Source organism: Microtus pennsylvanicus, chromosome X (assembly GCF_037038515.1).
Source record: "Microtus pennsylvanicus isolate mMicPen1 chromosome X, mMicPen1.hap1, whole genome shotgun sequence".
Taxonomy (NCBI): domain Eukaryota; kingdom Metazoa; phylum Chordata; class Mammalia; order Rodentia; family Cricetidae; genus Microtus; species Microtus pennsylvanicus.
In genome coordinates, this window is record NC_134601.1 from 144,380,452 (window position 1) to 144,392,534 (window position 12,083).

A 12,083-nucleotide genomic window follows, 5' to 3' on the forward strand; every position below is an offset into this window, starting at 1 on the left:
TAGGTGCTGAGCTGAGTCCTTCTGTGTGCTAGGTGCAGCGCTGAGTCCTTCTGTGTGCTGCGCTGAGTCCTAACATGGGCTAGGTGCTGTGCTGAGTTCTTTTGTGTGCTGTGCTGAGTCCTACCATGTGCTAGGTGCTGCACTGAGTCCTCCTGGGTGCTGCGCTGAGTCCTACCATGTGCTAGGTGCTGAGCTGAGTCCTTCTGTGTGCGAGGTGCTGTGTCCTACCATGTGCTAGGTGCTGAGCTGAGTCCTTCTGTGTGCTAGGTGCTGCGCTGAGTCCTACCATGTGCTAGGTGCTGTGCTGAGTCCTACCGTGTGCTAGGTGCTGTGCTGAGTCCTCCCGTGTGCTGTGCTGTCCTACCATGTGCTAGGTGCTGTGCTGAGTCCTTCTGTGTGCTAGGTGCTGTGCTGAGTCCTACCATGTGGAAGGTGCTACGCTGAGTCCTACCACATGCTAGGTGCTGCGCTGAGTTTCCTCCATGTGTTTCTGTGTCCCAAGTGCAGACATCACACATGTGTGCGAGAAAGGTCACGGGTGGAGCGAAAAAGGTCACGGGTGGTGCGAAAAAGGTCACGGGCGTGTGCAAAAAAGGTCACGCGTGGTGCGAGAAAGGTCACGGGTGTGTGCGAGAAAGGTCACGGGTGGAGCGAAAAAGGTCACGGGAGGTGCGAGAAAGGTCACAGCTGTGTGCGAGAAAGGTCACGGCTGTGTGCGAGAAAGGTCACGGGTGGAGCGAAAAAGGTCACGGGTGGAGCGAAAAAGGTCACGCGTGGTGCGAGAAAGGTCACAGCTGTGTGCGAGAAAGGTCACGGCTGTGTGCGAGAAAGGTCACAGGTGGAGCGAAAAAGGTCACGGGTGGTGCGAAAAAGGTCACGGGTGGTGCGAGAAAGGTCACGCGTGGTGCGAGAAAGGTCACGGGTGGTGCGAGAAAGGTCACGGGTGGTGCGAGAAAGGTCACGCGTGGTGCGAGAAAGGTCACGCGTGGTGCGAGAAAGGTCACGCGTGGTGCGAGAAAGGTCACGGGAGGTGCGAGAAAGGTCACGGGAGGTGCGAGAAAGGTCACGGGTGGTGCGAGAAAGGTCACGGGTGTTGCGAGAAAGGTCACGGGTGTTGCGAGAAAGGTCACGGGTGTTGCGAGAAAGGTCACGCGTGGTGCGAGAAAGGTCACGGGTGGTGCGAGAAAGGTCACGCGTGGTGCGAGAAAGGTCACGGGTGGAGTGAAAAAGGTCACGGGTGGTGCGAGAAAGGTCACGGGTGGTGCGAAAAAGGTCACATGTGTGTGCGAAAAAGGTCACAGGTGGAGTGAAAAAGGTCCCGCGTGAGACCCGTGTCAGTCAGCACTAGAAGCCACGCATACCAGGGCGATGTCATTCCTAGATTTCGACTCCGCCCACCACGCCGGTGTCCCTCAACACTCGGCCCCGCCCACCCCACGCGCGTCACGCGCCACCCCAGGCCCCGCCCACCCACCCACCCACCGTGGTTCCCGGTTTGGAGCTCACGTCACCCCGCTGGGTCCTGGATGTGGAACCCGCCCCACGGACCCCACAGCCCGCGTCACCGCCGCACGGACTCGAGTTCGAGAAAACCGTTTATTGGCATCGTCTTCCCCTCCCTCCCACGCCCCCTGGCTCTGTGCAAACTGTCCCGGGTCGCACACGTATGACACACGTATGACGGTTATTATCGTTTCCCCTGCTGACCCCCCACCCCGTGTTTACAAAGTTCCCGTAAATACAGTTCCGCGGCCACGGCGGCCGGGTCCGTGTTTCTCGTTTCCTACGTGTATTTCGTTTCTATTTATATTTCTATCGATTGTTTCAGCAGAGTCCGCGTGTCCGTGTCAAGATAAAAGTCCCCGGCCCGGGGCCACACGTGTGACGAAAAAATCGGAAAAAAAAATCGAGAGTCTCCTCCTCCTCCGCGTGAGTCTGCGTGGACGGAACCGGAACCCGCCACCCGCTATACCCGCGTGGTTGAGTGTCCGTGCGGCAGGTTTGACCCGTTCTGCCCGCCGACGCCCACGCCACCGCCGCCCACGCCTCCCGCGAAGGCGTTGAACGCGAGCGCCCCGGAGGCCGAGCCCCCACCGGCGGCGGCCACGCCCGCCAGGCTGTTGGGCGCCATGGTGATGGTGCTGGGCGCCATGAGCGGGATGTCGTCGGGCGAGCGCCGCAGCGTGAGCGCGTAGTCGGGCGGGCAGGCCACGCGGATCCCTCCCGCGACGGCGGCGGCGGCCGTGGCGTCTCCGCCACCCACGGCGTCTCCACCGCCCGCGCCGCCGCCGCCGTCATGGCGCTGGGGGGGCAGAGGCGGCGGCGGAAGCAGCGGCGGCGGCTTTTTCGCGTGTCCGCCGCCGCCGCCCGCCCGCGGCTGCGCGTGCGCGTGGGCCGTGGCGGCGGCGTGCTGCCGTCGGTGCGTCTCGTGGCGCCGCTTGTCCTTCTTGTAGTAGAGCGCGGCGAAGGCCAGGATGTTGAGGAAGAGCAGCGAGGCGCCCACCGCGATTGTCACGCTCAGCTCCGTGGAGTAGTCGCGCTTGGTCTCGATCAGCACCGTGGCGTCCTCCGCGGCGGCCATGTTGCCGTGGCTCCCGCGGGGGCGCCCGTGGCCGCCCCGCGCCGTGGCCGCCGTGACCGCGGGCCTCCGCGTGGCCGGCCAGGGCTTGGCGTGTGCGCGGTGGCGCGCGTCCGCGTCCCCGGCGGCGGCGTTGGCGGCGTCCCGCGTGTTTTTGGCGCCGCCGCTGCCGCCGTTGCCGCCGTCGGGCGCCCGCGTGGTGGTGCTGACGTACTGCAGGAGGTCGCGCAGGCCGTGCAGGTGGGGCACGAGTTCGAGCCAGAAGGCGACCTTGGTGGCGCGGTAGTGGTCTCGCACCCGGGGCCGCAGCCCGATGTGCAGGTACAGCTGCTCCCGCGGGTCGTACTTGGACCAGGCCACCTCCTCGAAGCGGTTGGGGCGCGTGTGGATGAACTTGGTGTCCTGCGGCACCGGCTGGTTGGGGTCCCTGCGGGGGGCGGGGGGGACACGCGTGAGACACGGGACGTCACGTGATGTCATGCATGTAACATGTGATGTCATGCGTGTTGCGTGTGATGTCATGCGTGTAACGTGATGTCATACGTGGGACGTGTGGGGTCGTGTTGGTCCCACAGGGGTCATCGGAGGGTCACCTAGGGGTCAGGGTGAGGTCGCACACACAGGGGTCACGTGGGGTCGTGGTGGGGTCCATGAGGTCTGTGTGGGGTCACAGGGAGTTCAGGGTGGGGTCGCCTCGGGGTCACGGTGGAGGGAGGTTTCGAGGATGACGTCATCACGCGTGTGACCCCGCGATGACCTCACCTGACCCCGTGTTGACCCCGTGATGACCTCGCAATCCTGTCATCCTGACCCTGTGGTGACCCCACCCGAGCCTGCCGTGACCTCCTGCGACCCCACTGTGACCCTGTCTGACCCTGGGATGACCCCACGGTGACCCCGCTATCATGTCACCGTAACCCTGACCCTGCAATGAGTTCGCCTGACCCCACCGTGACCCCACTTTGAACCCGTGACGACCCCGTGATGACCCCCCATGACCATGTCGCCCCAACCCTGACCCCACGGTGACCCCGTCATGACCCCACCTGACCCTGTGATGACCTCACCCAATCCCACCGTGACCCTATGAGGATCCCACTGCAACCCCATGTTGACCCCGTGATGACCCCACTGTGACCCAATGTTGACCCTGCGATGACCCCACCACGACCCCGTGTTGACCCCGTGACGACCCCATGACAACCCCACTATAATGTCACCGTAACTCTGAGCCCATGTGGACCCTACCACGACCCCGCGATGACCTCACCTGACCCCGCGATGACCCCACTGTGACCCCGCCCCCCCCGCGCTCACCCCGTCTTGGCGAAGTTGGTCCAGTAGGTCATGACGACGGCGCTGAGCATGACGTCGTTGCGGGAGAAGTTGCAGGCGAAGAGGTCGGCGGCCGCGTTGGCGGCATTCGCGGGGGCGCCCATGGGGACGCCGAACACGTAGGGGACCTCGTCGCCGTGCGCCGCGTCGGCCCAGGCGGGCTTGGCGGGGTCGCCGCCCCCGCCGCCGTCGCCGTTGCCCTGGCAACGGTGGCAGAAGGCGTAGAAGTACGTGGGCGAGCCGTACCGCGCGTGCAGGTCCGCGGTGGCCACGGCGGGCGCCACCCACTGGTGATCCGTGAACAGCGCCACCAGCGTCTTCCGCCGCGACGCCGCGCTCTCCCGGTCCGCCCAGTCCGTGTACATGAACTTGATCGTCTCACGCAGCGCGTCCCGCCCGTCGGGGTCGCCGCCGTAGAGTCGGTCGACAAACGCGGACACGGCCGCGTCGAACACGCCGGCCGCCACGCCGCCGCCGCCTCCGCCGCGCGTGTATTCGCGGTCGGCGTCCTCAGCCCGCGCGCGACTCGCACCTGCGCCCGTGTTTCCGTCATCGTCAACGTGCGCACGACTCGCACCTGCGCCCGTGTTTCCGTCATCGTCAACGTGCGCACGACTCGCACTCGCGCCCGCGTTTCCCGCGTTTCCGTCGTCGTATGCGTTTTCCGCGTCCTCCGCGCCGTCGTCACTCGCACCCGCGTCCTCGTCCTCGACGAGGCCGTCCACGAAGCGCAGCCCCTCGCCCTGGTTGACGCCCAGCATGACGTCGTAGTTGAGGAACTCGCCCTGCTCCATGAGGATCTGCGGGTCGTCGGGGATCACGTCCCCGTCCACCACCGGCCCGAACGCCACGTGGTAGGCCGCCGGCGACACCCGGGGCCGCGACAGCTCCCGCCAGCCCGCGCCGCGCAGGCACGACACCAGCGCCTGCGTGTCCCACGGCGGCGACCCCGGCGACCCCGGCGACCCCGGCGACCCCGGCGACGACCCCCCGCACCCCAGCTGCTCCGCCAGCGCCCGCGCGGACTTGGCCGGCTGGTAGTTCACCGCCCAGCTCGACAGCGCCGTGCCGCTCTGGATGATGGCCTTCTGGAACAGGCCTGTGGGGGGGGTCATACAGGGGTCAAATGGGGTCACACAGGGGTCATGGCGGGGTCACACAGGGGTCAGGGTCAGGGTGGGGTCACGTGGGGTCGGGGTGGGGTCATGGCGGGGTCACACAGGGGTCAGGGTCAGGGTGGGGTCACGTGGGGTCGGGGTGGGGTCATGGCGGGGTCACATTTGGGTCATGTGGAGTCACGTGAGGTCATGGGGGGTCATGTGGGGGTCACACAGGGGTCATGTGGGGTCACACGGAGGTCATGGTGGGGTCACGTGGGGTCAGGGTGGGGTCATGGCAGGGTCACAAAGGGGTCATGTGAGGTCATGGCGGGGTCACACTGGTGTTATGGTCAGGGTGGGGTCACGTGGGGTCACACAGGGGTCACGTGGGGTCACACAGGGGTCATGTGGGGTCATGGTGGGGTCACGCTGGGGTCATGTGGGGTCACGTGGATTCACGTAGGGTCAGGGCGGAGTCACACGGGGGTCACACAGGTGTCATGCTGGGGTCAGGAAGGTCAATGTGGGGTCACATGGGGTCAGTGCAGGGTCACTCAGGGGTCACGGGGGTCAGGGTGGGGTCACATGGGCGTCTATGCAGGGCCATGGGGTCATCAGGGTCAGGGTGGGGTCACTCGGGGTCACGGTAGAGGACGGTTGGGTTCACAGGGTCAGCGCCGGTCCCACGGGGGTCATAGGGGGGGTCACTGAGGGGTCAGGCTGGGGTGCCAGGAGGTCAAGCATGGGGTCACGGGGTCATCATGGAGTCAGAGGTCAGGTCACAAGGTCACCACGGCATCACTTCGGGGTCATGGGTCAGGGGTTCACCGTTGTGGTCACCGCGAGCGAGGTCAGGGGTCATGGCGGGGTCAGGGGCCCATGGGGGTCATGGGGGTCATGGCGGGGTCGGGGTGGGAACCCGGGGTCATCATGGAGTCGAGTCCGGGACGATCCAGGCGAAAAGGTCATCACGGTCAGGGGTCGGGGGTCACCCTGGGGTCAGAGGTCGGGGGTCACCGTCACGGGGTCAGGGGTCGGGGGTCGGGCCTCACCCTCCGAGTAGTGCGAGAGCGTGAGCAGGCTGACGCAGGAGGCGCCGGCGCCCGAGCCGAACACGGTCACGCGCTTGGGGTCCCCGCCGAAGGCGCCCGCGTTCTCCTCCACCCAGCGCAGCGCCTGGATCTGGTCCAGGAGGCCGTAGTTGCCCTTGGCGGCCTGGTCGCCCGTGCTCAGGAAGCCTGCGGGGGCGGGGGCGCGGGGGGTCACCGCGGGGTCGCGGCGGGGTCACGGCGGGGTCACCGCGGGGTCGCGGGGTCACGCACACGGGGAGCACACGCCAAGAACACGCTAAGCACACGCTAAGGACATGTGTGAGGAGGGCGCGGGGTCATGGAGGGTCATGGGGGGTCACGGGGGTCACCGCAGGGTCGCGGGGGTCAAGCCGAGGTCAGGAAACATCACACACACCAAGCACATGTGTAAAATGGCGCAGGGTCATCGGGGGGTCATGGGGGTCAGGGCAGGGTCATGGGGGTCAAATTGGGGTCAGGAGAAGTCACACACGCCGAGCACACGCGTGAAGTGGGGATGGAGTTGCGAGGGGTCACCATGGGGTCACTGCAGGGTCACGGGGTCACGCACACACGGAACACAAGCACACGCTCAGTCCACATCCCGTGAGGGGCGGGCGACATCAGGGGGTGAAGTCGGCGTCGAGCACGGGGTCAGGGGTCAAGGGTTCACTGTGGAATCACACAGGAACCACGGGTTACAGACACGGAAAAGCTCACACGCCAAGCATGAGGCAGGGTCAGAGGTCAGGGGTCACACATGCCAAGTACACGCCAAGTACATGCCACGCACACATTACACACGTGAGGCGGGGTCAGAGGTCGGAGTCGGGTCGGGGGTCTCACACGTCAAGCACACGCCAGTGTCAGAGGTCAGGGGTCGCACACGCCACGCACACATTACACACGTGAGGCGGGGTCAGGGGTCAGGGGTCGGAGGTCGGGGTCAGGGGTTGGGGTCAGGGGTCGGGGGTCGCTCACCCAGCACGCCCAGGCGGTAGTTGACGGTGACCACGATGACGTCGCCGTAGCTGGCCAGGACGCTGCCGTCCACCAGGTTCCCGCTGCCCTCCATGTAGGAGCCGCCGTGGATGTAGACCATGACCGGCTTCCCGCCGCGGCCGGGGTCGCGGGCGTCTGCGGGGTCACGGGGGCGGGGTCACGGGGGCGGGACGACCCACTTCCTGTTTCCTACCCCACTTCCTGCCCTACTTCCTGTTTCCTACCCCACTTCCTGTTTTCTGTCCCACTTCCTGTTTCCTGCCCCGCTTCCTGCCCTACTTCCTGTTTCCTGCCCCACTTCCTGGTTCCTGCCCTACTTCCTGTTTCGTACCCCACTTCCTGTCCCACTTCCTGTTTCCTGCCCCACTTCCTGTTTCCTGCCCCGCTTCCTGCCCCACTTCCTGTTTCCTGCCCCACTTCCTGTTTCCTACCTAACTTCCTGCCCCACTTCCTGTTTCCTGCCCCACTTCCTGTTTCCTACCCCACTTCCTGTCCCACTTCCTGCCCCACTTCCTGTTCCCTGCCTGACTTTCCCCTTCCCTCATGAATATTCACAGATATGCAAATCTGAGTGATGAATATGCAGATTTATGCAAACGCGTGGTCCCCCCCGGAACCAGGAAGCCCATGGCAGTCGCCGTGAACTCGGGGCAAGGAGGTCGCGTGTCCTGTGACCCGGGGTCACACAGGGGTCACGTGTGGTGACTTCCGGGTCACGGAAAAGATTCCCGCGACCGCGGGGTTTCGCAAAAACGGTTTCCGTGTTCGGTCGTTAGAGAGAAATCGAAAAGACGAGAAAACCGATAAAATCGATAAAAATGGCGAAACCGATAAAATCGATAAAATGATGAAACCGATAAAATTGATAAAAACGACAAAACCGATAAAATCGATAAGAACGACCGAAACCGATAAAATCGAGAAGACAACAAAAACCGATAAAAACGACAAAACGAGAAAACCGATAAGGCGACAAAAAAACCCGATGAAACCGATAAAACCGATAAAAAAGACAAAACCCGATACCTTCGTCGTGACCGCGCTCATGACCCGTGATGTCATCGGCGATTTTCCCCGAGGTGGCGCCTGGGTCGGGCGGGGGAGGGGGGGGAGAACGAAAAAAATTAACACGGCGCCGGCGGCCGCGGACGCACGCGTGTCCAAGAAGTCGGGAAAAAAACCGAGAAGACGGGAAAAAAAAAAAACGTAAAACTCGAGAGAAAACCGGGACGGAGAAATCGGAACTCGGGGCCGTGAGAAAAAAAAACAAAAACCGGGTCACGTGACCGCCCGCGCCCGTGACCTCCGACCCCCCGTGACCTTGGCGTGTCCCACGCGTGTGCGCTCACCCGCGGGCGCGTAGACGTTGAGGAACAGGCAGTCCTCGCTCTGGTCCTGCACGTACGCGGCCGCGGCCTCCAGGTTGGCGGTGAACCACACGGGCAGCATGTCGCGCAGCAGCGCCTGCTCCTCCAGCTGCTGCGGGCACACGGGTGCGAATCGCGTCGCGTCCCGCACGCCCGGCCACGGCGACGGCGGCTCCGGCGGCTGGAAACGGCGCTCGCCCGTCGGCGCCGCCGCGTAGGGGACGCCCAGGAACTGATCCACGGGGTCCAACACGCCGCCCGGCAGGGGCGCACGCACGCCGCGCAGCTTCCCGTACCGCGTGCTCACCACCGGCGGCGGCGGCGACGCCCGGGAAGAACACGCCAAGAGCACGCAGCAGCAGCAGCACGCCGCCAGCGCCCACGCGCGGCGCCGCGCGGCCATCGGGACGGTGGCGGGGATCCGGGTTCGAGGTCAGCGGGGCGTCCTCATGGCGGGGCTGATGGGAGAGAATGGGGCGGAGGGCGACACGTGTGACGTCGGAACTCGCACCCGTGACCGCCCGCGAGGGGGATTTCCGTGCTCGCACGCATGCGCGCGCGACTCGAACCCGTGACGTGCGTGAGAATGGAACACGGATGGATGCAGGGAGAAAGGAAACGTGCGGGAGGCGGACACGGAGGACGGAGCGGTTTTAATGCGTGACGCGGGACAATGAACACGCGAAATCATACGAAAACGTGGAAATCGTGGTGGGGGGGAAATAAAATTAATATAAAATTAAAATAAATAATAAATAAAAATAAATATAAAATTAAAACAAAAAAATAAATTAAAATAAATAAAAATAAGATAAAAAAATAAATATAAATAAAATACAAATAAAACGGGAACGGCCGCGCACACGCTAAGCGCCGCCGGAAGCGAGCGACGCGATGTGTGGGTGACGATGACGTCGCCCGTTAACGTGATGATGTCGCCCGGGATGATGTCACCAGTTAACAAGACGATGTAACACGATGACAAGGGATGATGTCGCCCGTTAATGAGATGACGTCGCCCGTAAACGTGATGATGTCACCCAATAACACAAGATGATGTCGCTCGATAATGTGATGTCACCAGTTAACACGGGATGACGTCGCCCGATGACAAAGGGATGATGTCGCCCGTTAACGTGATGATGTCGCCCGGGATGATGTCACCAGTTAACAAGATGATGTCACTGGATAACATGATGATGTCATCCGACGGGTGCGATGATGTCGCCCGTTAACCTGATGACGTCGCCCGGCGCTCACCTCCCCCGACCGCACGCGTCAGCTAAGACGACGTCGGCGCCGAGGCCCTCGCGGTCGCTTCCGGGATCCGCGTGTCCGTCATCGCGTCCGGCGCCGTCTCGTCCCGCGTGCGGGGTCCCGGGTGCGAGGCCTGTGGGGAGAGAAGACGTCGGGTGTGATGGCGGGGTCACGGGAGGAGGCCTGGGTGCTGAGTGCTGCGCTGAGTGCTTCCAGGTGCTGTGCTGAGTCCTTCTGTGTGCTGTGCTGAGTCCTACCATGTGCTAGGTGCTGCGCTGAGTCCTACCGTGTGCTAGGTGCTGTGCTGAGTCCTACCGTGTGCTGCGCTGAGTCCTACTGTGTGTTAGGTGCTGTGCTGAGTGCTTCTGTGTGCTATGCTGAGTCCTACCATGTGCTAGGTGCTGCGCTGAGTCCTCCTGTGTGCTGTGCTGAGTCCTACCATGTGCTAGGTGCTGCGCTGAGTGCTACTGTGTGCTGCACTGAGTCCTACCATGTGCTAGGTGCTGTGCTAAGTCCTACCGTGTGCTGTGCTGAGTCCTACCGTGTGTGCAGGTGGAGGGGTCGCAGTGGGCCGCAGTCTCACACGCGTGACGGGAGTCGAGGGAAGCGAGTGTGAGTGCGTGTCAGTGGTGTGCAAACACGTGGGACGTGGAGCCGAGGGGACTCAGCACAGACCTCCAAGCACCCAGCGGAGGACTAAGCAGTGCGGAGACCAAGGACCCCGTGTACTAAGCACCAAGCACCGCGGGGACTCAGTACCTAGCACCGCGGAGAATCAGCCACGAGCATCGAGCACCCAGCGGAGGACTGAGCACCGAGCACCCCAGGTACTAAACCCCGAGCACCGCGGGGACCGAGCTCGGTCGGAATCGCACCCGCGTCCTTCGTGGGACGGGGGAATCTTCACGCCTTTCGAGCGCCCGAGACGCAGACGTCGCGGATCCTCCGCCGGGAACCGGGTTCGAATCCTTGGGGAAAAAAAATAGAAAAATAATAAAATAATAGTAAAATAAAAATAATAAGTATAATAAAATAATATAACAATAATAATAAAATAAAATGATAAGTATAATAAAATAAAATAATAATAAAAGTAATAAAATATCATGATAAAATAATAAAATAATAATATAATAAAATTAATAATAACAAGTTAACATTATAACAAAATAATAAAATTAAAAATTAATAAAAAATAAATAAAATAATAACACGGACCCAAAGCGTGACAGGGGCGGGACCACCCGGGGTGACTGACAGCTCCGTGGAGACCCCGCCCCCCCTGCCCAGAGTGGGAAAAAAAAATAAAATTAAATATTCAGCCAAAAATAAATAAATAAATAAAATAAAATCCGTGCAGGGAGGAACGAATGAAGGCGGTGAATGAATGAATGAACCCAAAAAATCCCAGCGGGAGCAGGGGGGAAATAAATTCAAATTTAATTTTTGTTTTAATAAGAAAATAATTTTTTTTAAATAAATAAAGGAATCAAAATTGTAGATTTTTTGGGGGAAATAGGGAAATGGAAACCGGGAAAAAAAAAAACGGAAAAAAATTAAATTAAAATAAATTAAAAAAAAAATTAAACCACTAAAAAAAAGCCCGGATGACAACGGAAAAAAAATAAAATATAAAATAAATTAAAATATAAATCGTGAATGACGATGGGAACCGAACCAAACCGGACCAAACCGGACCCGGGACCCCGCGCTCGCGCCGCCCCCTCCCCCTCCCGCGGCGCCAAGATGGCGGCGGGGGAGGAAAAAAAAATAAAAATTCAGGTTAAAAAAAAAAAACTAATTTTCACCGAATAATCAGAAATTAAAGGGAAAAATCCCAATAATTTAAACCTAAAAAAAACCCGGATTTTCCCCGGCCCCGTACCTGCGGCTGCGCGCGCTGCGTCCATCCGGGGACCCCGGCAAAAAAAAAAAAAAATCCGGAACAAACCGGATCCAAGGAAACGAATTAAAAATAAATAAACAAACCGCAATAAATAAATTCCCGCGGCGAACAAACAACAACGCACGCGGCGCCGGCGCGAACCGGTTTCCCCCGGTTTTTTCCTCCCCGGTTCCCGGCGCGCGCAGAGGACGCCGGGGTCGACGCAGCCCCCTGCCCCGCCCCCTCCGCGGAGGGCCCGCCCCCCGCGCACGCTGATTGGCCGAGACGGGGGAGCGCGGTGGCCAATGGCGGAGGCGGAAGCCTTGGCGACAGGGGCTGGGGGCGACTTCCGGTGAAACGCCGATGAGGCTTCTGGGAGATGTAGTTCCGCACGGAATCACCGCGGACCGGGCACGGCGGCGCCGCGAAACGGGGTAGCCCAGGCCTTTTCCGGTTTATACCGGAAGTTACGGGAAAACCGCAGAGGCT

The 12,083-nt window shown here is 61.1% G+C and overlaps 1 protein-coding gene and 1 long non-coding RNA gene across 2 annotated transcripts; one reads left to right on the forward strand and one right to left on the reverse strand.

The window, feature by feature from the left end:
- Window positions 1-221: 221 nt before the first annotated feature.
- Window positions 222-10,133, forward strand: LOC142840852 (uncharacterized). Its single transcript, XR_012908973.1, has 3 exons — window positions 222-325; window positions 9,977-10,025; window positions 10,070-10,133. It is a non-coding gene; the product is annotated as an uncharacterized LOC142840852 (long non-coding RNA).
- Window positions 1,578-11,823, reverse strand: LOC142841634 (neuroligin-4, X-linked-like). The gene is made up of 9 exons (XM_075958540.1): window positions 10,928-11,823; window positions 10,469-10,677; window positions 9,713-9,842; window positions 8,435-8,910; window positions 8,112-8,171; window positions 7,065-7,220; window positions 6,066-6,251; window positions 3,896-5,012; window positions 1,578-3,005 (listed from the first exon to the last, which is right to left on the reverse strand). Exons 4-9 carry the CDS (start codon window positions 8,853-8,855, stop codon window positions 1,967-1,969), a joined length of 2,979 nt encoding a protein of 992 aa, XP_075814655.1. The 5' UTR covers window positions 8,856-8,910; window positions 9,713-9,842; window positions 10,469-10,677; window positions 10,928-11,823; the 3' UTR covers window positions 1,578-1,966.
- Window positions 11,824-12,083: the final 260 nt, after the last annotated feature.

Bases quoted from the DNA above. Each gene is read 5' to 3' on its own strand.
- LOC142841634 (XM_075958540.1), bottom strand. From the start codon at position 8,855: ATGGCCGCGCGGCGCCGCGCGTGGGCGCTGGCGGCGTGCTGCTGCTGC. The intron at 8,172-8,434 runs GTGAGCGCACAC...CGCCCGACCCAG, and splicing joins CAACGTCTACGCGCCCGCGG to GCGCCACCTCGGGGAAAATC. The intron at 7,221-8,111 runs GTATCGGGTTTT...GTGACCCCGCAG, and splicing joins TGAGCGCGGTCACGACGAAG to ACGCCCGCGACCCCGGCCGC.